The sequence below is a fragment of the Ursus maritimus genome, unplaced genomic scaffold, assembly GCF_017311325.1.
Source record: "Ursus maritimus isolate PB19 unplaced genomic scaffold, ASM1731132v1 scaffold_33, whole genome shotgun sequence".
Lineage (NCBI taxonomy): Eukaryota > Metazoa > Chordata > Mammalia > Carnivora > Ursidae > Ursus > Ursus maritimus.
In genome coordinates, this window is record NW_024425897.1 from 1,636,557 (window position 1) to 1,661,005 (window position 24,449).

The 24,449-nt window shown below is 46.6% G+C and overlaps 1 protein-coding gene across 1 annotated transcript in view; it reads left to right on the forward strand.

Moving 5' to 3' along the window:
* The window catches only part of MAPK1 (mitogen-activated protein kinase 1), a 103,090-nt gene extending 84,366 nt beyond the window's left edge, over window positions 1-18,724 (forward strand). Inside the window, exons 7-9 of the mRNA XM_040619536.1 lie at window positions 8,255-8,364; window positions 10,693-10,818; window positions 17,048-18,724. Coding sequence (XP_040475470.1) covers window positions 8,255-8,364; window positions 10,693-10,809 — 227 coding nt within the window. The 3' untranslated portion in view covers window positions 10,810-10,818; window positions 17,048-18,724. The remainder of the gene's footprint in view (window positions 1-8,254; window positions 8,365-10,692; window positions 10,819-17,047) is intronic.
* The last annotated feature ends 5,725 nt before the right edge of the window (window positions 18,725-24,449 follow it).

The following is a 24,449-nucleotide window of genomic DNA, read 5'->3' on the forward strand; positions in this document are numbered from 1 at the left end:
GTGCAGCTAAGCGGGTCTGCTCAGCTTGCCTCAAGTTGCATGGTCTGAGGTGGCCTCAACCACATCTTAGAATTGCTTCTCCTTTGTGCCATTGCCTGTCATCTTACAGTAGACCAAACTGGGCTTCTTCTGATGGCAGAAATATTCCAAAAGAAAAAGCAGAAACTGCAAGGTCTTAGAATAGCAGGTACTTCTGCCACAATCTGTTGGTCAAAGCAAATTACCACGTCAAGTGGTGGAGAAATAAATCCCCCATTGATGGGAGGAGCTGCAAAGAATTTGTGGCCATATTTAATTTGCCACCAGGTTGTTTCTAGTTTTTTACTATAACATACATAAATTCATTTATTTAATAAATAGATCTGAGTGTTCTGTGCCATCAGGGTTCCAAGGCCCTGGACTTAGAAGAGCAATAAAACTGATTACCTGCCTGCACGGAGCTAGTAGTCTGGATTTGTACAAAAATGACATAAATAAATGAATGGGAGACTTCAGGGAACTCACAACAGTAAAACTTTCAAGCTGAAACACTTTTAAGTCTCGTTAATGATAGTTTACAAAAAAGGAAATGTAAATATCTCAAATATTAGGAAAAGGTACTCATTTTTATTATATGAGGTATGAACATTGAAAGATCAGTAATTCCTTTTTCTTTCTTTCTTTCTTTCTTTCTTTCTTTCTTTCTCTCTCTCTCTCTCTCTCTCTCTCTCTCTCTCTCTCTCTCTCTTTCTTTCTTTCCCACTCATAACAGTAGAAAGCATCAGAAGTTTGATGACCCACCATGGTCAAGGCTGTGAGGAAAACGGGTGTTTGCAGAGACTGCTGGTAGCATGTAAATTGGTTGAGCCTCTCTGGAGGGCAGTCTGGCAGTTCTGTCACATCTTTTGTTCCAGCAGTTTTGTGTGTTGAACTTTTGGATCTGCCAAACAAATGGGGAGAAAGGGCATTTTAATTTGTTTTTCTTTAAGTCGACTGAGATGGGGCATCTGGCTGGCTCAGTCAGTAGAGCATGCAACCCCTGATCCTCAGGGCCATGAGTGCAAGCCCCACGTTGGGCGTAGAGCTTACTCTAAAAGAAAAAAAAAAAAAGCCTGCGATTGAGTATTTTTCACATATTCGTTAGAAATTTCTGATTGCTGGGGGCGCCTGGCTGGCTCAATTGTTAAGCCTCTGCCTTCGGCTCAGGGCGTGATCCCAGCGTTCTGGGATCGAGCCCCACATCAGGCTCTTCTGCTATGAGCCTGCTTCTTCCTCTCCCGCTCCCCCTGCTTGTGTTCCCTCTCTCTCTGAATGTCTCTCTCTGTCAAATAAAGAATAAAATCTTTAAAAAAAAATTTTTTTTTTTTTTTTCTGATTGCTAGGGCACCTAAGTGGCTCAGTTGTTAAACATCTGCCTTCGGCTTGGGTCATGATCCCAGGGTCCTGGGATCGAGCCCTGCATCGGGCTTCCTGCTCAGCGGGAAGTCTGCTTTTCCCTCTCCCTCTATCTGCCGCCCTCCTCCCCCCACTTGTGCTCATGCTCTCTCCATCAAATAAATAAAATAAAATCTTAAAAAAAAAAAAAAGAAATTTCTGATTGCTGAGTCCTTTGAACAGTAGTATTGTAGATTTTCCTTTTTTTTTTAAGTGGTAAGCCTATTTTATTTTATTTTTTAAGATTTTATTTATTTATGTATTTGCAGAGAGAGGGAGAGGGAGAGAGAGGGCACAAGCAGGGGGAGGGGCAGGCAGAGGGCAGGCTCTGCCCTGAGCAAGAAGCCTGATGTGGGACTCTATCCCAGGACCCTGGGATCATGACCTGAGCCAAAGACAGACGTTTAACTGACTGAGCCACCCAGGCATCCCTGTAGTTTTTTCTTAAAAGGAGTCTAGCTTAGGATTCTCTCCAAAATCACTCCAGTGAGGGGGAAGAAATTATTCAACAGATGGTACTGGGCTAGTTGAATAACTATTTGGAAGAAAATCAATTTAAATTATTACTCACACGTCAGCGTGAGTTCCAAAAGAAATGATAATTTAATATGTTTTTAAAAATCATGCCATTAAAAGCCAACGATGCTTAGCATATTCAGTATTTTTCTGATCTCTGAATGGAGAAAGACTCTTCCTAGGCTGTAAAAACATACAAACCAAGAAAACAAACATAAGATAAAAATGGTAGATTTGATCACATAAAAGTTTAAAACTTAAAATAGATTAGATAGGTCAGGTGTGAGGAATAGGTAGAAAATGTTCCCAATTGAAAACATTTGAAGGATCCCTATTCTAAAAGTATTAATGTTAAGGCAGCACAGTGCCATGGTTTAAGCTGTGTGCTCTAGAGTCGGCCTCCTGATTTCAGATGGCCCCACCACCTCAAATCTTCGACTCTGGACAAGTTATTTAACTTCTCTGTTTCACAATTTCCTCATCTCAAAATTGGAATAAATTGCACTTCCCACCTCATAGGGTAATTTTGGGAGAGTTACATGAATTACTAGTTTATTGTTGTTAGACTCATCATTAATATTAGTCATGCCTGAAGAACAGAGAGAAATCTAAGACCGTAATGAATAAATAAAGGAGCAAAGGACAAGAACACAATTTACATGAAGAAATAGTGAGATGAGGAAAAGTAGAAGGAACATTTTAGAGAGTGGCAGTTGAGACTTGAGTTTGGACATATTAAATTTAAGGACAACTAAAGGCTAAATGTTAATTGAATGGTTGAGGAAACTATGATGCCTCTGCTTGAAGAAATACCATAAAGTCACCAGAAGTGGCCCTTACAAAGTTTTATAGCATGGGAAAATATTAATGAGCAATAGTTACTGGGGAAATAATACAGTATTTTTTATATAAGGTGTGATCTCCACTATGTAAAAGAACCTGAGAGAGAAACCCTACAGTGTATGTCAGAAGATTAGCGGCGGTTACATTGAGCAATGGGGCTGTGCATGCTCAGGCTGAGAGATGGGATCATGGATGAGTCATTCACAGACTAGAGGGTCAGCTGTTTTGAGGCTTTCTTGGTTCCACCTCACAAGAATACTGCCAACAGTTGACGCCTAAAGGAGGACTGTGCTGGCTCTCATAACTTGACAGGTCCAGTGATGTTTGGATTCCAGCGCATAGGCCCTTTGACCAGAATCTGGACCTGTCTGTCTTTCAGTGTTGTCTTCCTGTCTGCTGTCTTTGTTACTTAGCTCTATTCTTGTGGTGCCAGGATGGGCACCAGCAGCTCCAGGTCACACTGACCTGCTTCCTGATAGTTTCAACCCCACTGTGGGATTCATTGCTTCTTTGTACTCATCCCTCACCAGTCTTTGTGGCCAAGGGAACCCAGATGAGTGTGGCTAGGCCATTGTCGCCATTCCCATGGCACAGCCAGGAGGTGTGGGCGAGCCTGAGAGCTCCCCATGGCAAGCGCAGCTCCACTGTATTAGAGGGGCAGTGGGCACTGACAGGAAAGCCAACAGTTCTTTTTCTCCTGCTTCTGTTTATTTTTTAAAATTAAGAAAAGTGCAATTCCTATAAGAAGTCTGTCTCCATTTCTCAGATAACCTCTTTGAAAAGCTCCCAGACTCTGTAGTTGCACCTATAAATACATATATTAGTTGTGAATGGGGTTATAAGCTATATACTCTTTTATTGCCTGCAGAGAGTTGTATGTATCTGAAGTGTGGGTCGGCACTCTAGGCTAAAGATTTAGGAATTTTTTCACAGATGGCATTTGGAATCATACAGAAGTTTGAGAGGGTAAGAAGAATGACATGTCAGAGCTAGAGAAGACAAACCTTCGATGGAAGAGGAGTAGGAACTCTTGAAAACTAGAAAGAACAATGGACAAAGAAAATAACTAGTGCATATTTCACAGAAGCAGTAGATGGCATCATGAGAAAGTAGATGTGCTCAGCAGTCGCCATGGAACAGAGGTTTCCAATTGAGGGATCATTGGTGACTACCTGAGAGTATTTGAGGGGCTCCTGCGTGGCTCGTTTGGTTGAGCATGTGACTCTTGGTTTTGGCTCAGGTCATGATCTTAGGGTCCTGAGATCAAGCCCCAATACCAGGCTCGTGCTCAGCCTGGAGTCTGCTTGTGATTCTCTCTACCTCTCCCTCCTCCTCAGCCCCTCCCCCACTCATGCATGCTTGTGCGTTCTGTGTGTGTGTGTGTCTCTCTCTCTCTCTCTCGCAAATAAATTTTAAAAAGTAGTTGAAGCTCTCAGTGTGAACAGGAACTTTGAAATGGACAGTGCAGACAGAAACAGCTGGTCCAGATGAAGGGGAGCTGGCTACATGGTGTGGAGGTTTGGCTTCAAACAGGGAGAGGGTCTCCTCTTTCTACAGTAAGGATATGTGTGAATCTGGTGGAGGGACGTCCAGGAGGGTTGCTCCTGAGGACCTCTGTTTTCTCAGCACCCTCAGGAAAACCTGCACAGAGTAATGAGGTTCACGTGGCAGGAAGGGTATGATTCAAGCTGTGTGAGGTGAGAAGAATCTTAGAATAGAAAAGCAGCTGAGCAGAGATTTCCCAGGACACTGGGGGGCCTTGATAAAGATTAAAAATCTTTGGTACACAGTTCTTGATAGTGTGTTCCTTAGACCTCAGAGGTCCCCCCAGTCCTTTCAGGGTGTCCATAGGGTTAAAACTACTTTCGTAGTAACACTAAGGTGTTCTCACACTTTCTCTGTGCTGCCATCTACGCTCTGGTGCAGAAGCAGTGGTGAGTGGAACTGTCAGCATCTCAACCCAGGACAAGACAGTGGCAGTGCCATGCCCTCACCGCTAAATACCAGTGCCAACTGCATGTAAGACAGAGTGTCCCTGACAGAGCAGTAAAAAGTACTTGCTTTATTAAATCCCACCCTTCTCTCATGTCTTCTGCACATTGTGTGTGACAAAATGAGAACATAAACACATAGAGCATGTCTGCCACATACTGAATGCAGTGGTTTTTCTCAGAGAAAAGTGCTTGTACAGTTTGAACTGTGGCTGAATTAACTGCTTTTTAAGATCAATCGTCAGTAGGTTTAAAGAGCAGGGTTCTAAGACTGGTAAGTTTGAAAAGCATTGTTGCAGTGGCACAGTTTGAACAGCTAGGTCTTTTTCTCTGGCCTTACCCAGAAATTCAGGCTGAGGATGGGAGTGACAGGTTGCATGCAGCCTTGATCTCGGATGAGAGTTTTGCTGGATCGGTGAGATGGACCTGCAGTGGTGCTATGGAGAGCCAATCATATGACTCACCCCAGGGTCTGTGCTGAGATGGGAAGGAAAAAAAGCTGATGGACCAGAAGGGCAGGGTCTTGTTGCTGTGTACCACTGAAATTAAAGAGAATGCGTGGGGTTCTAGGAGGCTACCAAGGAGAGTCGGGGATCATGGTCAGATGTAATCCCATCCTCGAAGGGACTTCCAGTCTTTTAGGGGAAATAAAACCTATATCCAAGGAAGCATACACACAAGCAGAGTGATTCATGCCATCTTAGTAGTGCCAGTGGATTGCTGTGTGGCGTGGGAGGAGGGAGGCCGGGCACTCTCACTGTGGGATCAGCACCTGCCAGCTGCTTCCCGTTTCTCTCCTTTTCTCCTTCTGTAGCTGTGAATAATGCAGAAATAGCACTAGCAATAAAAGGAAGCTGGAGATGCAGTTATTTTTCAAGTAGCAAAAAAAAAGCTATCTTCTTTTGCAATTTTTGCCTCTAGGTTTAAGGGCCTGGAATTTAACTCGAAGGAACTAAAAGGTCTATTTTAGAGCTGCTTAAGCTGCCAAATACCAGCTGCCTTGAAGTGCTTCCCTACTTAGTACCAGCAAGATCTGGAGGGGGACGTATCCCCCAATGGCTTAGAAATAATGCTGTCAGAATCTGACTGTGGCCAGACCCTCCTGGATTTTCCTGACGGACGGTGTCTTAATTGGACAAAAGGCCAAATGACTTCTGATCTCTCAAGAAAGTTCTTGGGGAGGGGTGCCTAGGTGACTCAGTTGGTTAAGCGTCTGATTCGGTTTTGGCTCAAGTCATGATCTCGGGGTCCCACATCAGGCTCTGCGCTCAGTGTGGAGTCTGCATGGGATTCCTCCTTCCCCCTCTGTCCCTGCACGCACACGTGCACGCTCTCTCAAATTAATAAATGAATGAAATCTTAAAAAAATAAGTTCTTGGGGAATATCTATGAGTTCTTTTGTGGTGGGGGAAACGGTGGAGGGGAGCAGTCAGTGTTTGGGAACAGTGGGTAGGGTAGGGTTACTATCTGTGTTACGGATAGTTGGACTCTAATACCCAGCAAGTGGTATGTCAGATGCTCACATATCTGCTAGGGGTTCGGCGGGACTTGTACTGGGGCCAGAAGCGCCTGAGTTATTGACCATTGTGCTACACTATCCTGACTCTTGAGAGAGCTGCCTCTGAAACCTAGCCTGTTCGTGAGCCCCCGAGACCCCGAGTTATGGCTGCAGTGATGAATACCTCTCCTGTCCAGACAGTGCTTTAGTCAACACCCTAGATTCCTAAGAGCATCCTCTGCTCCGAAAAGTTCTCCAGCCTATAAAGCAAAATGTCACTGTTCCCTACTTTCCTACGGTACACTCAGGTGTATTGAAAAGATTATAGATAGAGGCAAATTCGAAAGTGTACTATTTGTAGAAATGCACTATGTAAAAAACTTTTACAGTTTGTTTTGTGGACATGAGAGAAGTTCTGTGTTGCGTGGAATTTCTCATGACAGTCCAGCATGTGGTTTACCACATTTATTATCTCCCAGTTGTCTTAAAGATTAAGGGTGGGTGACATGCAACAAAGGAAGTCACAGGTAGTAGCCAGAGCTGAGTATGCACATGCAGGCACGCACACGCATGCGTGCACGTGCACACACATCCTCTCATGCTGGGCTTTCAGTCACCTCAGGCAGTAAGGTGCTGCCTCCTCGTGCTTTCCGGAGGTTGACTTCCTGGCACACAAGCGGTCAGGCACTTCAGATTCAGACAGTGTACTGGCCTGCTGCTCTCCAGGGTTGAACACCGTCTCTAGTGAGTAAATGATTTAGATTATTTTCCTTTATCGTTCTACTCTCGGGACTTAGTGAAACGTGCTAATTTGCAGATGGATGAGATCGACGACCTAAGAAGTTATCACTGTAAGAAACAAGACTTTGTTGAGTAGATAGCAGTGTTTTCATTTTTGGTTTTATTTTATTGATCACTGTGTTCTCTAAAAAAAATGTTTTTTATATCACCTAGTCATTTTTCAGACTTGGAATAGATTTTCAGACTTGTTCCTTGGAGTCCTTAGATTTTTCAGGGGTGCCTCAGAGCTGTGAGCTAGCACTTAAAAGAGCTGGGTAGCTCCTTACCTACTCCCTGTAGAGAGCCTTCAATTTGAGGAAAGGACCTGTTACCTAAATTAGAAACCACTGTTCTGAGCATCGTTAAATAAAAGCACACTTTTTTTTTTTTTTTTAAGATCAGTAATGTCTTTTTTAGCGTGTATTCTTTCTCATTGAAACTTGCTCCTGATATTAAATACAGGAACTGTTCGGTCACATTTCCCTTAACCCATGTTCCGGCCTCTGTCAGCCAGGACCTTTGGCTTTCCCCTTGGCTTGAAGTAGTGCCTGGACACTAGCTGTGGAGGCCACCAGGGTAAGCTATTCATTAGCTGTCCCTCCCTCTTGGTCCTTTTGATCCCACACTTGCTTCTATCCCTGCACTCTCTACATGGAGGAAATGTTCAGCTGCTGACTCCTGACCAGATCAAGAAAGATGTCAAGCTGCAGAGTGAGCCAGGGGGCCTGTGCTTCACACATGGATCTCAGCCGGGACCTGGAAACCATATAGGAGGACAAGTGACCATTGTCTTCTGTGACCTTGGAGGCCTACTCTATGTGTTGAAAGATAAATTGACCATTGCAGAGAGGACTTTGGAGTTGTCTTAAGAGATATACATATATAACACATTACCTTCGGATGCCAGCAAAGCAGAGTAGTGATTTAGGAGAAGTTCAGGTTTTGTAGGCAGAGTTGAATTTGAACCCTGGTCTTCCACTTTTAGCCTTTGGCTGATCACGTCACCTTTCTGAGTCTGGGTCTGTGATTGTCAGATGGTCACAGTCTCAAGAAGCTCAGAGAGATAATAGGCATCCAGTGTGCTGGCTCTTCTCCCCATGGCGATGCTTAGTTCCATTGTTTTGTGGGTCAAGTTTACTTAAGCAGGAAATGGAAAGTAATTCAGTAAATGTTCCTTTGGCTTCTCACCACTGCAAAACCTTTCTCTTTGTAGCTCTGGATTTACTGGACAAAATGTTGACATTCAACCCTCACAAGAGGATTGAAGTAGAACAGGCTCTGGCCCATCCATATCTGGAGCAGTATTATGACCCAAGCGATGAGGTAAGACCCGTACTCCTGGCTGCTTCCTCAGGGATATCTATCAGCCAGCAGTAGGCCCAACCAGGAAGGGCCCAGATGTCATGCTTAGATTGATCCTGAGTGGTATGTGGTGCCACACCTGGTCCTGTCAGTAGCCCACATCGTCGACCTTGAGGACTAGTGCTGTCAGCACAGCTTGAAACTTCCCCACCCCACCCCCCAAGCCCCTTTTATCTTAGAAAGCTTCCTCCAGGCCACCTGCAGCAGGGTGGGGCTGCGGAAATGGATGAATAAAGGGGAGCACAGATAAACAAGGGGTCCAAGGCTGGAGACCATTGTCATGGTTTGTGACAGGAAGAGGTCCCTAAATCAGAGTGCTTGCCTGAGGGTGAGAAGGAGGCCAGCTGCCTGCTTGGGGAGGCGCATTGCAAAGCGAGGGGGGTCAGCTTGGACAGTCCCCACTGTGGCTTGATGACTTCGTGTCTGTTGTGCCTCCTTGGGGATGGGAACACAAGAGCTTCTTGTGGTGAGAAATGAGTCCAGAGATGGATGTGGCAGGCCCCTGGAGCATGCTGGACAGCCAGGTAACGATACTGCGTGTCATGTCCTCTCCAGGAAAGTCCCGGTTCCCTGGCCTCTTTGAGTCTTCTGGGGCTTTATTCTCTGGACAGTAATGAAGAAAAATGCAATATGAACCAAAGTTTGGATCTTTCTAGTTGAGGCTCATGTATAGTCAGCAAGCCTTGACACTTGTTTTAAAAGGGGGAGATCCAAGCAGAGTGTGTTAAAGGGGAAAGTGGAAGAGAAAGGGAAAAGAGATAAAAGCTAAAAACTGATAAATGAAAGAGAAAGAAGAAATCAAAAAGAGAAAGTATTTCCTAATCAGACCCCTTCCATCTCTGCCGCCTCCCCTCAGAAATAATGGGGGCAGCTTGCAAAGATACCTACAACATAGTAAATAACAGGAAAGGAGGGGAGAGTGTAAGGTTTGGGTTTCTGACTAGCTCTGTGAGCCCCCCATGTCCTAATCGTGAGCCTGGGTGGTACCCCAAACCAGAGTAGGGGGTTGGGAAGACCAGAAGGATGGCATATGTAGGACACCAGTGTGACCCCACACATGGAGCTGCCCTTCAAAGAGGGCTAGCTGCTTATTTTTCTCTCATGGACATGAATCCTTTTCCCCCTTTCAAAGAAACCAGTGCTTAGTGCAGAGTTTGGTGTCCATGTTTCCTTACCCCTAAAAGCCTGGCTGTGAGGATTGCATAGATAAAATCTAGGAGTGCCTGGTAACTACTGAGCATCCACTGATTCATAGCGGGAATCCTCATCAGATTCATCCTGGAACATTGGGTTAGTTTGGGGGTACCTAAAAATCAAAATATAAATAATATCAATTGACTGATTTCCTTTTTCAGCTATATATATGAATTCCTTGACAGAGACACTTTAAATATGTACTTTTTTTATTTTAAGGTTTTTTATTTATTTGAGAAGGAGAGAGAGAGAGCAAGCACACAGGCGGGGAGTAGGAGCAGAGGGAGAGGGAAAAGCAGACACCCCACTGAGCCAGGGATGTGGGTCTGGCTGATATGGGGCTTGATCCCAGGACCCTGAGATCGTGACCTAAGCCAAATGCAGACACTTAAGTGACTGAGCCACCCAGGCGCCCCTTAAGTATGTACTTAAATAGCCTTCTGATTAGTTATAGAGTGTGCTGAAAAATAAAAATGAAAACTTGCAGAAAACTATGACACAGATCACTTGGTAGTCTTGTTACACAGATACTAAGATTTTGGAATATTTTCTTCTCGGTCTTATATTTCTGTATCTAAATTTTTTTAAAAAATAGGTTCATTTTGTTTAACACAAATGTGCACATTTCCCCATGATATTAATCTTCCTTACAGCTTCATTTTTTATGGCTCCATAATATTTTTTATATGAAGGTAACTGTAATGTATTTAGTCAAGTACATTGATTTGAGTATCATGGTTTTTGATTGTATAAATGTATCACCACCACCCCCACAACAGCAAATTTCTGTTACTTTAACACTTAGTGCCTTAAAAATTTGAGAATGATTTTGGGATTAGTGATAAATTCAGAAGAATGCTCAAAGTGGATTTAGTTTCTCCCCCTCCATTTACTACACGTTCATACAATATGCACCTTTTGGAACGCATAGATGGGACATGGATGCACAGACGCTTTATCACAGCTCTTGGTTTCCGTAGATGTCAGTGCTGCTGTATATGTTTCAGAGTCGAAGCCACAGACATCATGAATCCGTGCATGACTACCTCCACCATAACCATTCTTGTCTGCTCCGTGTTCTGTGCTCTCCTACAGCCCATCGCTGAGGCGCCATTCAAGTTTGACATGGAGCTGGATGACCTGCCCAAGGAAAAGCTCAAAGAGCTCATCTTCGAAGAGACAGCTAGATTCCAGCCGGGATACAGATCTTAAATTTGTCAGGTACCTAGAGCTTTAACAGCACAATAAACCCTGGCAGGGGAAAGAGAATATAAATTAAATGTTATTAAAAAGAAAGATTTCCGGGGCGCCTGGGTGGCACCGCGGTTAAGCGTCTGCCTTCGGCTCGGGGCGTGATCCTGGCGTTCTGGGATAGAGCCCCACATCAGGCTTCTCTGCTGGGAGCCTGCTTCTTCCTCTCCCACCCCCCCTGCTTGTGTTCCCTCTCTCGCTGGCTGTCTCTATCTCTGTCGAATAAATAAATAAAATCTTTAAAAAAGAAAAAAAAGAAAGATTTTCTGGAGTTCCATGTGGAAGCTTCCTGTGCTTAAGTCAGAAAGTCTGGTGAACAATGCAGTGGTATCGGTAAGATTTTCAAAAAATTGTGTTCAAGAAAGAAGGAAATGCAGATCTTGATTCTAGAGAACACGCAGAAAGAGGAGAGAGAATAGTGTGGGAACTCGAGTGAGCGGAGGAGTGAGAATTGTGTTCAAGTCTGTAGAAATGAGCAGTGAAGTCAGGAATGACAACCAAGGGCTGACGCATGTGCTGGAGAAATGCTTTGGGCAGAGTGGCCTGGGGAGGGGCTGGAGGTGTTTTTCCACAGACAGCGGTGTTGCGTGCAGCCCGCCGACAACTGGCCGCGGGGCTGCTATGCCTGTGCCGCCGGAACAGGAGGCTCCCTGAGGGCGGAGAGAGGAAGGGGTCTGTGGCAGTCTGCATCTGATAGAACTGTATCTCTGCTCTATTCTTCCCTGCCCTGTCCATTCTCTTTTCGTACGTTAGGATCTAGAGACGATGGTTCAGGCTGAGGGTTGGCCGTACCAAGGCTCAAAAGCAGAAGCTGCTCGGGATATTTCACACAGAGGGCGTATAACTGGTCAGAGGGCATTAGAAGGGCCGGAAAGCCAAAGGTGGGGTTACCTGCAGATTAGTAACCCCAGGAAGCTGTTCCTGGAGGCCTCCAGCTAAAGGAACAGAAGTAACATGGTGTTAGCCAGGATCCTGCATCACACAGCAAGGGTGCTGGGCAGCTGCTGTAACTGCAGCTGTTAGAGCATCACCATTGCTAAGAAGGGGTCAGGAGCCTCTCCTGCCACCGATGTGGGGGATCTCTGGAGCCTGAAGCCGCCATTACCATCCAATGCCTCTGAAACCAGGAGCCTCCCTCCTCCTGAAAAGTCATGTGTCACTAAGAAGCAGAAAAAAAGGAAACCTGGCTTTTCCTGTGTGTGCTGGCTGTTGGCAGAATCTCTTCAGAAGCCAGTCAGCAATGAAGTGCAACAGTGCAGTTGACAAGCTCCCAGCCCTGTCGTTGAACAGGGGAAGGGTGGAAAGGATCTGAGAACAGACATGGCCAGCTCAGCCTCAGCCATGCAAGCCAGGCAGAGTAAGGCTGGGAACCGGGAGAGAGTACACTCTGCTAGTGTGGGGGACAGAAAATGGGGTTTTCAGAAGTCTGGTATCTAAGCTTGGAGGGTTGGAGGAGGAGACTGGATGGAAGATGAGCTCAAAATTAATCTGTGAGCTTCCAGACCGGAGGGCTAGAGGCTTGGACGAGGGTTGTAGAGGCGAGAAGCGGTGTTCGGGAGAGTGGGGGGAGGGCAAAGTCTGAAAGACTCCAGATTTCCTAACCCTAGTACCTGACACTGGACATGTCCTAGAAGACAAACTTCAAGTGACGTGTGGAAGAAGCACGGGCTTACGGACATTAGGAGCCCTTGGCGAAGTGTCTGAATGAGAGCGGGAGGCTGTTAACAGGAGGCTGAGGAGGACAGTCTAGCAAGGCTTGGTTTCATTTCTCCTTTCGTTCCCCATGATGTGACAACCTATTAAAGTGTTTGCTGTGTGCAGTGATCTACAAGGTCACTCGCTGATGGGAAGGCAGACCCCGGGACCCAGCCATTTCACTCCTTAACTGGAGTCTCCTTGGGTTCTCCTTCCCGGTCCCTTTGCTTGGTGCTCGCAGTGGAAGGGGTCCTCTCTCTCCCAGAGCCTGCTCTCTCCCTTCCCTGTGTCTGCACAAGGTCAGATCACCTGCCTCGGGGTTTTATAGATAGTTTTATCTGGCCCTTTACAGGAACAGGTGTTCTGAGCCCTGGCCTAGAATACTGAGCTGAGCTACTTCGACTGCTTCACAATCCCTTTAACAGCTCATTTTCCTGAAGTCTGTTGGGGGCCTCTGTTTTTCTCCATCTTTTTCTTGTTGAGTTCACACATACTGCGTGCTTCCTCTGGGACAGGCACGTGTGGGGAGCAGGGCAAACAAACCTAAACCTGGCCTCAAAGGAGCACATGGGTTAGTAGGGGACAAAGACACACAGAACTACCACGCATGTTTTTAGTGTGAAAGAGAGTGTCAGGAAGGGGGCATTCCGCTGTCTGGGGAGGTTCCCAGCAGTGCGGGGCCAGGGAGTCAGGCCCGTGTGGGAGACTGAAGCCCAGGGTTACCGAGGAGCCCGCCTCTCCCTCACAGGCATCTTCGGCAAAGACCTGAAGCATCAGGGCAGGTGACTCTAGGGCAGTAAGGATATTGGGTAACCTCAGAGAGCAGATACCCTTGGGACCGCTGGCACGGCTACTGGAAGAAAAGGGCAGTGTACCCGCCAGGGGAACAGAACAAAGGCGAGCATGCTCCTGGGCTGCAGGGCGCAGCCACCTGCTGGCCTGCTGTCTCCTGAAGTCCGAGTTAGCAGATGGAGGCCATGGCGGCTGTCAGGGTCTACCCCAGTTCTGAGAGTCCAGGACTAGGGCTTGTTACCAGGGACACAGATGGCAGAGATGGTCACTCTGTGTTTACTTCACTTTCTCCATGGGAGCAAAAGGCATGGTACTTGCTTATAGCCTTTTCCCCTCTACTTTTTGTTACTGAATTATAATTGGCATATTATATTAGCTTCAGGTGTACAGCATAATGATTTGATTATTGTACATCAAAAATAACCACCTCAGTAGATCTAGTTACTTCCAATGTTTTTTAAATTACAATTTTCAACTATTCTGAAAAGTTGAGTTTAATAATAGAAACCCACATTCCGACCACCTAGATTCTGTGATTAACATTTTGCGACATGCTTTGTCACATATCTGTCCATCTGTTCCTCCGTCCACCTGTCAGTCTCTCTTGTCTTACGCATTTCAAAGGTTGCCAACATCTAGATGGGCTTGTAATTTAGTAATCTAGAAGACAGAAGTGGATCCAGAGGAAGGTAGGGCCGGGGGCATGCATTAAATTGTGGGCCAGGTTCTTTCACAAACATTTTCTTTTGATGCTCACAGCAACATTGTCTGAAGTCAGCACACAGCCCATGTTTATGATTGAGGAAACTGAAGATTGCAGGGGTTTAAGCGTTTTGCTGAAGATTATACACTGGTGGCAAAGTTAGACAGCTCTGGGTCTTTGGACCCACAACGCCATTTTCTTGTAAGTTCCATACCTGCCTTGCAGTAGTTCTGTGCCCTGGAAGAGGTTGAGGAACTCGTTCACAATACTGTGCCGCAGTGTTACTGAGTTCCCAGCCTGCAGCAGTGAGATCAGAAGCTACAAACTGGACAATCAGGGAGGTACAGGTGCTGGATCATACAGGGATGTTAAAGAAAGGTGATGTTGACTGCCCAGCTACATAGGAAAGAACTGGAAAACATGCCCACACAGGACCTCAGAGCACAGCCATGGGGACGCCTTTGGGGGAGGAGATGGTAAAGACTACTCCAGAGGAAGCCCCAGGTGTCGCCTGCTTGCCTCGTCACAGGCTTTACTGTTGCCCTGAGTGGTCTGAAAGGTTCAGGAGGTGTTCATTCTGTTTTATTTAAGTGGGTCGGTTTTAGATAAGCCTCCTGTTTGAAGAGGCTGGTGAAGGTAGGTGCCTGACTTCCTCCTCTGCCTGTTGGTGAATTTTCTCAGACTGATTAATTTCTCCCAGCCAGTAGGTTTTTTGTGGGGTTTTTTTTTTTTTGGTTTTTTTTTTTAAGATTTTATTTATTGATTTGACAGAGAGAGACAGCCAGCGAGAGAGGGAACACAAGCAGGGGGAGTGGGAGAGGAAGAAGCAGGCTCCCAGCAGAGGAGCCTGATGTGGGGCTCGATCCCAGAACGCCGGGATCATGCCCTGAGCCGAAGGCAGACGCTTAACGACTGAGCCACCCAGGCGCCCCCCAGCCAGTAGGTTTGGCTGCAGTCCAGAACAGCGGACCTCTAGAGGGAGGTCATTTCCCATGTCTGAGTCCATCTCCTTGTCACAGAGTTGGGTTGTAACCACCATCCTTCCTGCCCTCTTGAGTGGTGATGAACGCCGTCTTGCCTGAAAGTGCATTGTGAAATGGCAGAGTGACATCCTGCCAGATCATACTAGCAAACATTTCACAACAATAAGGGCCTCTCCAAAGAGAAGATCTGTTTTGTTTGTATTTTGACACACTTAGTTACCCTCCCAGCCATCTCAAGCAGGTTTCCTCATCAGAACCAAGAACACAAGCTGATTTGAGTGGTAATGTCTCACTTCTCCCTGGGATGATAACAAAACTAGTGGAGACCTGAGGATGAACTTAATTCATTACATATGGCAGTGGTTCTCAAAACTGTGGTCCATCTGTGCCCTACCCCCTAACAGTCTGTGTTTTAACAAGCTCTGCAGAGGGTTCTGATGCTCACCCTTGAGAACTATTAGCCTATAAAGGGTTCGAGTAGATTTGATTTGTAATATAATCTCTTCAAGTAAAATAGAGGTATTACAGTAATGAAGGGGGGACATGTGCTGCTTACGCTTTGTTGGTGTGACACTCCTAGTGGACCTGTTGCAGGTGGCACATGTGCAGACATCTGGAGAGCCAGGTGGGCCCTGTCACGTGTAGTAAATGAGTGACGGCTATCTTCAGGGTGCCACCTGCAGTCTTTCAGGGTGCCGTCCTGGAGGCCTGGTGGGGCAATTGCTGTCAGATCACCTCAGACGTAGGTGATGAGACCCATCTCCTGCTCTTGGGACCCATGCCAGGGCTCCCTGCCTCAGCAGAATCCAGGCCAGCCAGCCTCACACTTCCAGCCAGTACTTCATTTTGCTTGTCCTGCTTTGTTGCAGTCACAGGAAACTTGAGTTGTTATAACAACACACTTGGCTCTGTGTGGTTGATTCTGTCCCAACTGGACGTCCAGAGAGGAAAAGAGACTTGGTAAGAATAGGAGGCAGCAGGGGAGCCTGGCTGGCTCACTTAGTGGAATGTGTGACTCTTGATCTCAGGCTTGTGAGTTTGAGCCCCACATTGGGCATAGAGATTACTTTAAAAAAATTTTTTTTAAAAAGAATAGGAGGTCACAAACAAACATTGTGTAAATGCGTGTTCTTTCTCTTTCTTTCTTTCTTTCTTTCTTTCTTTCTTTTCTTTTCTTTTCTTTTCTTTTCTTTCTTTTTTTTTAGGAGGGGGAAGGGAGAGGGAGAAGGAAAGAATCTTAAGCAGGCTCCATGCCCAGCGTGGAGCCCAATGTGGGGCTTGATCTCACAACCCTGAGATCATGACCTGAGCCAAAAGCAAGAGTCGGACACTTAACCAACTGAACCACGCAGGCTCCCCAAATGTGTGGGATTTCGGGTTTTTTTTCCCCCAAGATTTTATTTATTTGAGAAAGAGCATGAGTGAGAGAGCACAAGCAGAGGGAGGGGCTGAGGGAGAGGGAGAAGCAGGCTCCCCACTGAGCAAGGAGCCTGATATGGGGCTCAATCCCAGGATCCCTGAGATCATGACCCGAGTCTAAGTCCGATGCTTAACCGACTGAGCCACCCAGGTGCCCCACCAAATGTGTGTTCTTTACAAAGACCTTCAGAGCCTGGTTTTGACCACTGGACTGGTGGGTATTCCAGTTAATAAAAGGCAGCTTAAGAACACGGAAGCCTGCCGAGCTGCGAGCGCACGTGCGTGCACGTGTTCCCTGTGAGTGTCACGGAAACCTCCTCTGAGGCGCCCAGGGAGAGGCGCCTGCACACTGCGGGCAGAGCCCACCCCTTCAGAGCTGCCCTGTGATGCGCACGCCCGAGTGGTTCCAGGTGAAGTGACCTTTTTGCAGGAGTCTTTTTTTTTTTTTTTTTTTTTGCTTCCCCCCACACACACACATACTTTTCCAGTTTTCATAATGTTCGTCCATTCTTTTCACTTCTCCATTTTCCTAATGCTGCTGCTGATGTTGCTTTAACGTGGGTCATTCTTAACTCATAGGCTTGTTTGTTTGTTTATTTTTCAATAGGACAAGGGCTCAGAGGACTGGACGTGCTCAGACATCGGTGTTGTTCTTCCCAGTTCTTGACCCCGGTCCTGTCTCCAGCCCGTCTCGGCTTATCCACCTTGACTCCTTTGAGCCGTTCGGAGGGGCGGTTTCTGGTAGTTGTGGCTTTTATGCTTTCAAAGAATTCCTTCAGTCCAGAGAACTGTTCCTGGCATCCCTGTGTGTGTCACCACTGGTGACCTGTGGCAGTATGTACTTTTGGTGCACCTACTGCTTACCGTTGCTTTAGTCACTAATCGCTTTCTGGTTTGAAAGATGCAGTGGTTCCTCCCTCTCCTGAATCCTTCCTACGTGCCGCCCTGCTGACCCATGCAGTCACACCAGAGATAGTTCTTTCCAGATTGGCTCTCGTCACTGGCATCTCACTTTATGATAGGGAAGGCTACTACCTAGGGCACTTTAAGTCAGTGACAGCCCCTTATTTGCACTTCACCTTTTCCCCGTCAGCGTTTCCTCAGAGCAGGAGCATGTGGAAACACCTGGGATGTCGTTGCAGCCTGCAGCAAGTGTTCCCGTCTCGGGAATCTTTGGGGGCACTTGCCCGTGTCTTTTCTCATACCCTGTTAGTCACTAACATATTTAAGGTTTGTGCTGTTTGCCCAGCTTTTAGAAAACTCGATCATTTTTCTAAATAAAAGAAGTACTGCACCCAGCAACTTCCTTCTGTAGATTTACTGTGGTTTCTTACACCATTTATAGAGGTATAACACCTGCCCCGATGTGTTATCTGCAGTACTGTTCGCAAGGCTTACACAGAAAGATTTAATGTGGCAGCTGCATTCGGGATTTAGTGAGAGATGGACACAGGTCACAGCAGGGCACTAAGAAAAGTGTGTGGAGAAGCAGCCAGCAGGCCAGCCAGACGTCACGGGGCAGAGCTGCACACACGGGTGGACACATACCCCCGAGCTCCTTCACACCACGTGCCACGTTCAGTGTAGCCACATTCAATGCCTCAGGATTTAGCAGAGAGGAGCCCTGCGTCTTTAAATGAGAAAGTGTACAATTCTTTTTTCTCCTACAGCATGTCAGCATCTCAAGTTCATTTTTCAACCTACAGTATAACAATTTGTAATAAAGCCTTCATGAGCTCATGACATGAAGCACTGTTCTGTCGTCAAGTACTCTCAAATGTTTCTGATACTGCTAAGACCATGAGAAAAAGCTAGCACTAAGTCATGTTTGGAGCTCTATCCCGTACTATCCTGATCTCTTTAAGTATTTGTTCCCGCCACTGTACGCTGTGGCGTTGACTTGGTGTTCTGTCCCAGTGCGGTGCCTCCTCTTGACTCCCCCACTGCTCTCTCTGTGGTGAGAAATTTGCCTTGTTCAATAATTACTGTACCCTCGCATGACTGTTACAGCTTTCTGTGCAGAGATGACTGTCCAAGTGCCACATGCCTATGATTGAAACGAAAAATTTATTGTTACCTCTGAGTTTGTGTTCCACGGAAATGCTATCCAGCAGATCACTTAGGAAAACTAATTCTATTTTTAGCTTTTCATTTCTCAGCTGTCCTTTTTTTTCTTGTTTGATTTTTGACAGCAATGGAGAATGGGTTATATAAAGACTGCCTGCTAATATGAACAGAAATGCACTTGTAATTCATGAAAATAAATGTACATCTTCGATCTTCATATTCATGTTAAGATTCAGTGTCGGTTTCCTCTGGATCAGCGTGTCCAAAAGGACAACAGTCAGTTTCAGTCTGTGCTTGGAGCAGAAATCCTTGAGGGCCTCCCCTTCCCACCCGGGGAACTGCCCCAACACTGGTTTACAGAAGATGATTCACAAGGCATTTCTACAGGGTCCTAGTTTCCCTTTGCACAGCAGAGAATCAACTCTGACATGTTCCTTTACTCAAATCATAGGTCTAAAGTACTATGTCAGACTCTGATGAAGACGCCCAAACGTCTCAGGTTGGATTCTCTGGTTCTTTCTAAAGAGGGCCTGCCTGTGTGCCCCAGAAATGCTGCTGGGCATGGCTGGGTGCTGGGAAGGACGGCCCAGTGCCACTTGGCCCACACCAACCGACCCAGGGTGCCGATCTTCACACCTCACAGGTTAACAAAGGACGGCTGACTCAGCCTCAGAGATCGGAGCCACATCGAGATTCTTGCCGTAAAATATGTGATTTTCATCTCCGTGCTCAGAGCTGCCGTGTAAAGGTCTGTACGGCATTGATAGGGTAGAGGTTTGACTGTTACCTGATACATTGGTGAGTCAGTTTTCATTTTCAAAGAAGCATTGACAGTTTTCTTACTCTTGTTTCTTTGTCCTTTTTAAGTGGAATGTTAGTATTATGAGGTTAATCTGCAGTCCTCTAAACAGAAAGCCATAGCCTTGGTTACTAATACCTGAGGACTGCAGGCTGTCCCATCCCCCTCGCTGGTACTGTGGAGTCAGATTGGCATGAAACCACTAACTGCATTCTAGAATCACTGCAGCTGTAAGTTGTGTGCTTTCTATTAATCATGCCAAACTTGGTTTAACAGGTCGGAGAATTATCATAATCAAGGTGTGAAAAGTACTAGCTATTATGTGTGATAGGCTTGTCATTTGGATCTTACATCTCTAAAAATATACCGCTTAGGTCATCCGAATTCCTTACTGGTGATACCGAATGCCTCCATTCTTAGTATGCTCAGAGAAGCTTTCAGACTAATGGCTTTTTTGGTGTCTAAAAAGTAAGCAAAAAATTCCTGTTGAAACATTCCAACCTTTTCATTTAGTATGAAACACAATACCTAACCAAGCCAGTGGAGTGGATCTGAGAGAACTCATGACGACTCTGTGCTGACACAAGTCTTCAGAGCTGATGGAGACACGCAGACCATCTTGATGCATGGGTCGAAGCATATCGTTGTGTTCATGTGCAGTACGCAGCGTGCGGTGTGTTCACAGTCCGTCGTGCTGCTGCAGGCACGGGTGACGGGTGTGCAGGGTCCTGTCAGCTTTTGGAGCCACGCATGGCTCATCACTGGTTGTATCTAAGTAGGGAGTCACACATGTATGCTGCCCACACCGCATGCCACATAATGTTCAGACCATTCAGAGGAGACTGTTTTACCTTTATTTGCTTATATGTTAATACGGTTTTTAAATTGGTAACTTTTATATAGTATGGTAACAGTATGTTAATACACACATATGCACACATGCTTTGGGTCCTTCCATAATACTTTTATATTTGTAAATCAATGTTTTGGAGCAATCCCAAGTTTAAGGGAAATATTTTTGTAAATGTAGTGGTTTTGAAAAATCTGAGCAATCCTTTTGCTTATACATTTTTAAAGCATTTGTGCTTTAAAATTGTCATGCTTGTCATGCCGGTGTTTGAAATATGATACTCCTATAGTGCAGATGAGAAGCATGTAACAGTAGCTATGTGGTCTCTCTCACTGTAATCCGGTTCCGCATCACGGATCGGAAGCGACTGGGAAACCAGAGGGGATTCTCTGGGGTTGCACCAGGTTTACCTAAAGCTTGTTGCCTTTTTTGTGCTGTTCATCCATGTAGAGCACTCGAGAAAGTTCTGAAACTGCTTTGTATCTGCTTTGTACTGTTGGTGCCTTCTTGGTATTGTACCCCAAAACTCTGCATAGATTATTTAGTATAATGGTAAGTTTAAAAAAATGTTAAAGGAAGATTTTATTAAGAATCTGAATGTTTATTCATTATATTGTTACAATTTAACATTTATTTGTGGTATTTGTGATTTGGTTAATCTGTATAAAAACTGTAAGTAGAAAGGTTTATATTTCATCTTAATTCTTTTGATGTTGTAAACGTACTTTTTAAAGATGGATTATTTGAATGTTTATGGCACCTGACTTGTAAAAAAAAAAAACTACAAAAAAAATTAGAATCATTAAATTGTGTCCCTGTGTTACCAAAATAACATAGTACTGCGCATGTATAGCTTAATTGGAATTTCATGTGTGAACATAGGAAGTCGTCTAGTCCTTTATTACAATGCTTCCCAAATAAGTGTGTTCGTAATTTGACTTTGCTTATAGTAATCAGTGATAGAACCATAAACTGGTGCTTCTGAAGGCCAGTGGGATTTTAGTGCTCCATCAGGTTTTCCAGATCGTTCTTCAGTCGCTTGGCTCTAGAGGGGGGAAGACAGCAGTGCTGGGAGTCCTGACACAGCGCCCATGTGCGCCTCTTCTCATCTTCCTAAACTTCAACGACTCTGCTGCCAGGGCAGGTATCCCTGGCAGCCTCTCTTTTCAGACCAAGATGTCACGAATGTATTAGGGACTCTGGGACGTTTGGTTCTTCTCAATATTGGGCATCGTGCAGTGACTTACAGGACAAAAATGTTGGAAGATTTTCTGGTGTGGTGGTGTAGAAAGAGCACAGGCTTCGGGCCCATAACTCTGGGTTCAGAACCTGCCCTCTGCTGAGAACTGCAGCTGGCTCTGAGCCGGTCATCGTGCTGTTCGTGCTTCAGTCTGTGCGCTCAGACCTCGACTGGAGAGTGGAACTTCGCATGTTATAAAGATCATACAGATGCATTTTAGGTTTCCAACCCAGTACCTGAAAACAGAGTAAATAGCAGATCTTCCTAAATGCTTTCTTTCTTTCTTTGTTTTTGTTTGTTTGTTGTAAGGTAGCACTGTGACATCTGCTGACTGAACTGCCTGCTTTCTATTAATCTGAGCGGGGAGGACCTGTGTGAAACTTTATTCAGGGAGATGAGCTGATCTTGCCTAAACTGATGGGTATTTGGAACGCTCATTGGATTATCGCACTCACTTTCCCTTTGAGAGGTCAACACTCTTTGTAGTTGTAATCCTGTAGTTTTAACGATCATCTTCCTTATTCAGCGTAAGGAATTAATAATCCTCTCTTTTCCACATTATTAATCATGAGGAGCTCCGCAGCCAGTCCAGTTGGCAGTATAGACTCGCATCTTGGTTGGTTCTCTATTTAATTAGAACCAGAACGTTCAGAGCTGGCCAGTGGCCACAGAGCGCCTCTCTGGGAAGAGCAGTAGCCAAGCCCAGGTCATGGGGTTGCAGAGCAGGTGGAGGCAGGTGCAGACCCCTGTGGAGCCCCAAGTGTAGAGGGAGGGAGAGGGATTGGGTGTGTCCACAGGGGAGCAGTGAAGGGAAGGTTTTCATGGGTGATGGGCTTTACCACATTGGAGTCTGAGGAAGGAGACGCAGAGAGGGGACAGTGCTACTGGGCCTCACAGGGTTGAGGGCCAGGGAAGGGGTGGGTCAAGGTGGACGTGGCACAAGGGGCTCTTTTCTCTGAGCCTGGCACCAAGGAAAGGTGAAGACAAAGGTCCTTTGAGGAAAAGGTAGAGAGGAGGAAATGGGATGAGGTGGTGCCCCGTGACAGACGTTTTTTAGAGTGGGAAGCAGGGTGTCTGTTGAGAATAAGGAAGAGCCAGCAAGAGAAGCGGAAATAGGAGGAATGCCTGTCCCTGTGAGGCCTGATTGAGGTGGTGCCTGTAGGTCTGTCATGAAGTACTGCTCTGTGGGGCTTGGATGTTCTTCCCTCGCAGTGGTGTCATTAGCTGTGGTGGCCGGGTTGGACAAGACAGAGGCCCAAGGAGGCTGAGGGGAGCCTGAGGTGATGGAGCACGAGTCCCCTCACCTGTTGGGTGTAGAGATGCTTTTCTCTTTTAATTTCTTGGTCAGAGGAGCAGGGAAGCCGTTGCCCTGTTTTTAGTAAGACCAAAAGGTAACAAAGCCTCCTTCCTGTCACCTGTGGAAATGGTGGGAGGAGGGGCAAGGGGATGTGCAGTGACCTGGAGCATGTGGGACACCGGGGCCAAAGTGCCCAGGCCCAGGCACTGGTGGGAAGTCTGGGGCAGACTGGGGGTGTGGGCACACGAGCTGGCTGTCTACTCGCAGACGGTCACCAAGCTGACAGAACCTGCCTTGGAGAGTCAGGGACCAGTGGCCCTGTTACCACTCCCAGAAATCTGGGTGCCCCCCTTTTTTTCCTTCCTTCCCAGAGTTGACTTGCGCACTAAAGTAGTCCCGGTCCTTGGGGAGCCTGCAGACCCCAGGAGCTAAAAGATGCGGGCTTTTTGTGACTGAGCCAGCTGCACAGGAGGGAAGGCGCTCCAAGGGGCCAGTGCTGACTTCTCGTAAGGAATTGTTTTTTGTTTTTTTTTAAGATTTTATTTATTTATTTGACAGAGAGAGGGAGATAGCCAGTGAGAGAGGGAACACAGCAGGGGGAGTCGGAGAGGGAGAAGCAGGCTCCCAGTGGAGGAGCCTGACGTGGGGCTCGATCCCAGAACGCTGGGATCACGCCCTGAGCCGAAGGCAGACGCTTAACACCCAGGCGCCCCAGGAATTGAGTTTTTATTTGCGTTTGAAAGACTTTGCTGTGTGCACACATCCCACACAGCAGTGATTTTCAAGTATTGTAATCCCCAGAGCCCCTTCATGGAATCCGTAAAATTCGCCCGTCGTGAATAAGCAGGGGTGGGGCAGCCAGCGCCTCCCCGGTCTCCTTCCCCAGGGTGGCGTTATGCTTCTACCCCAGAGGAATCAACGGTCAGAGGCACTAGAGAGCAGAGCAAGTGCCCCAAAAGGGCGTCATCAAAGAAGTGGGACAGAGCCCCAAGTGACCGTTAGCACTGCCCCAGGAGTCTCCAGCAGGAGGGCCCCGTGAGTAGGTCAGGTCACCCTGGTTTGAAAGCGCAGGAAAACGAAGAGCGGTGGAGAAGTGCAAGTGAGGTTGGGTGGGGCAGTAGATAAGAGGGGCTTGTGAGGCCGCGGGGAACAGAGCCGGCAGAGCTGCCTGTGGCGCCGTCTGTGGCAGGGAAGACAGGCATTTTTATAAAATGACAATTACAAACGTAATAAATGCTTAAAGGAGAACAGGAATGAGAGGCGCGCACTCTCATGGCATCAGAAAAGGCACCGTCACTGTAGATTGAAAGTCTGCAAAGGCAGCTGCATCGGTCCTGAGTGTGTCAGGACGAAATGCAGGGATGGGAGGACAGGGGGCAGACGGGGACAGTGCTTGCAATCTGGGCCCCCAGGAGGCCAGAATGGTACCCAGCGGGGAGCACAGGACCAGGGAAAGTCACAGGAGGGCCCAAGGCTGTCAAGAGTTCATCCTCTGAAAAGCCGAGTAGCTACTAACAGCGACGTGCAGATGAGACAAAGTATTTTAGTGAAAGAAGGATGAAAAAAGCAGATGATGTCATGACAGAAGAAACAGGGTGCTCCAGCCCGTCCCGCCCTGTTCCCTCTCACAGATGAAGGCAATAGGCACTCCCAGGACCATCAACCGGGGTGCTGAGCGGGAGGGGCGGGCCGGCCCCGCTTGAATTCTGGCCAATTTAAGATTCAGTTCAGTCCATAAAAGCGAGGCCGACCTCCC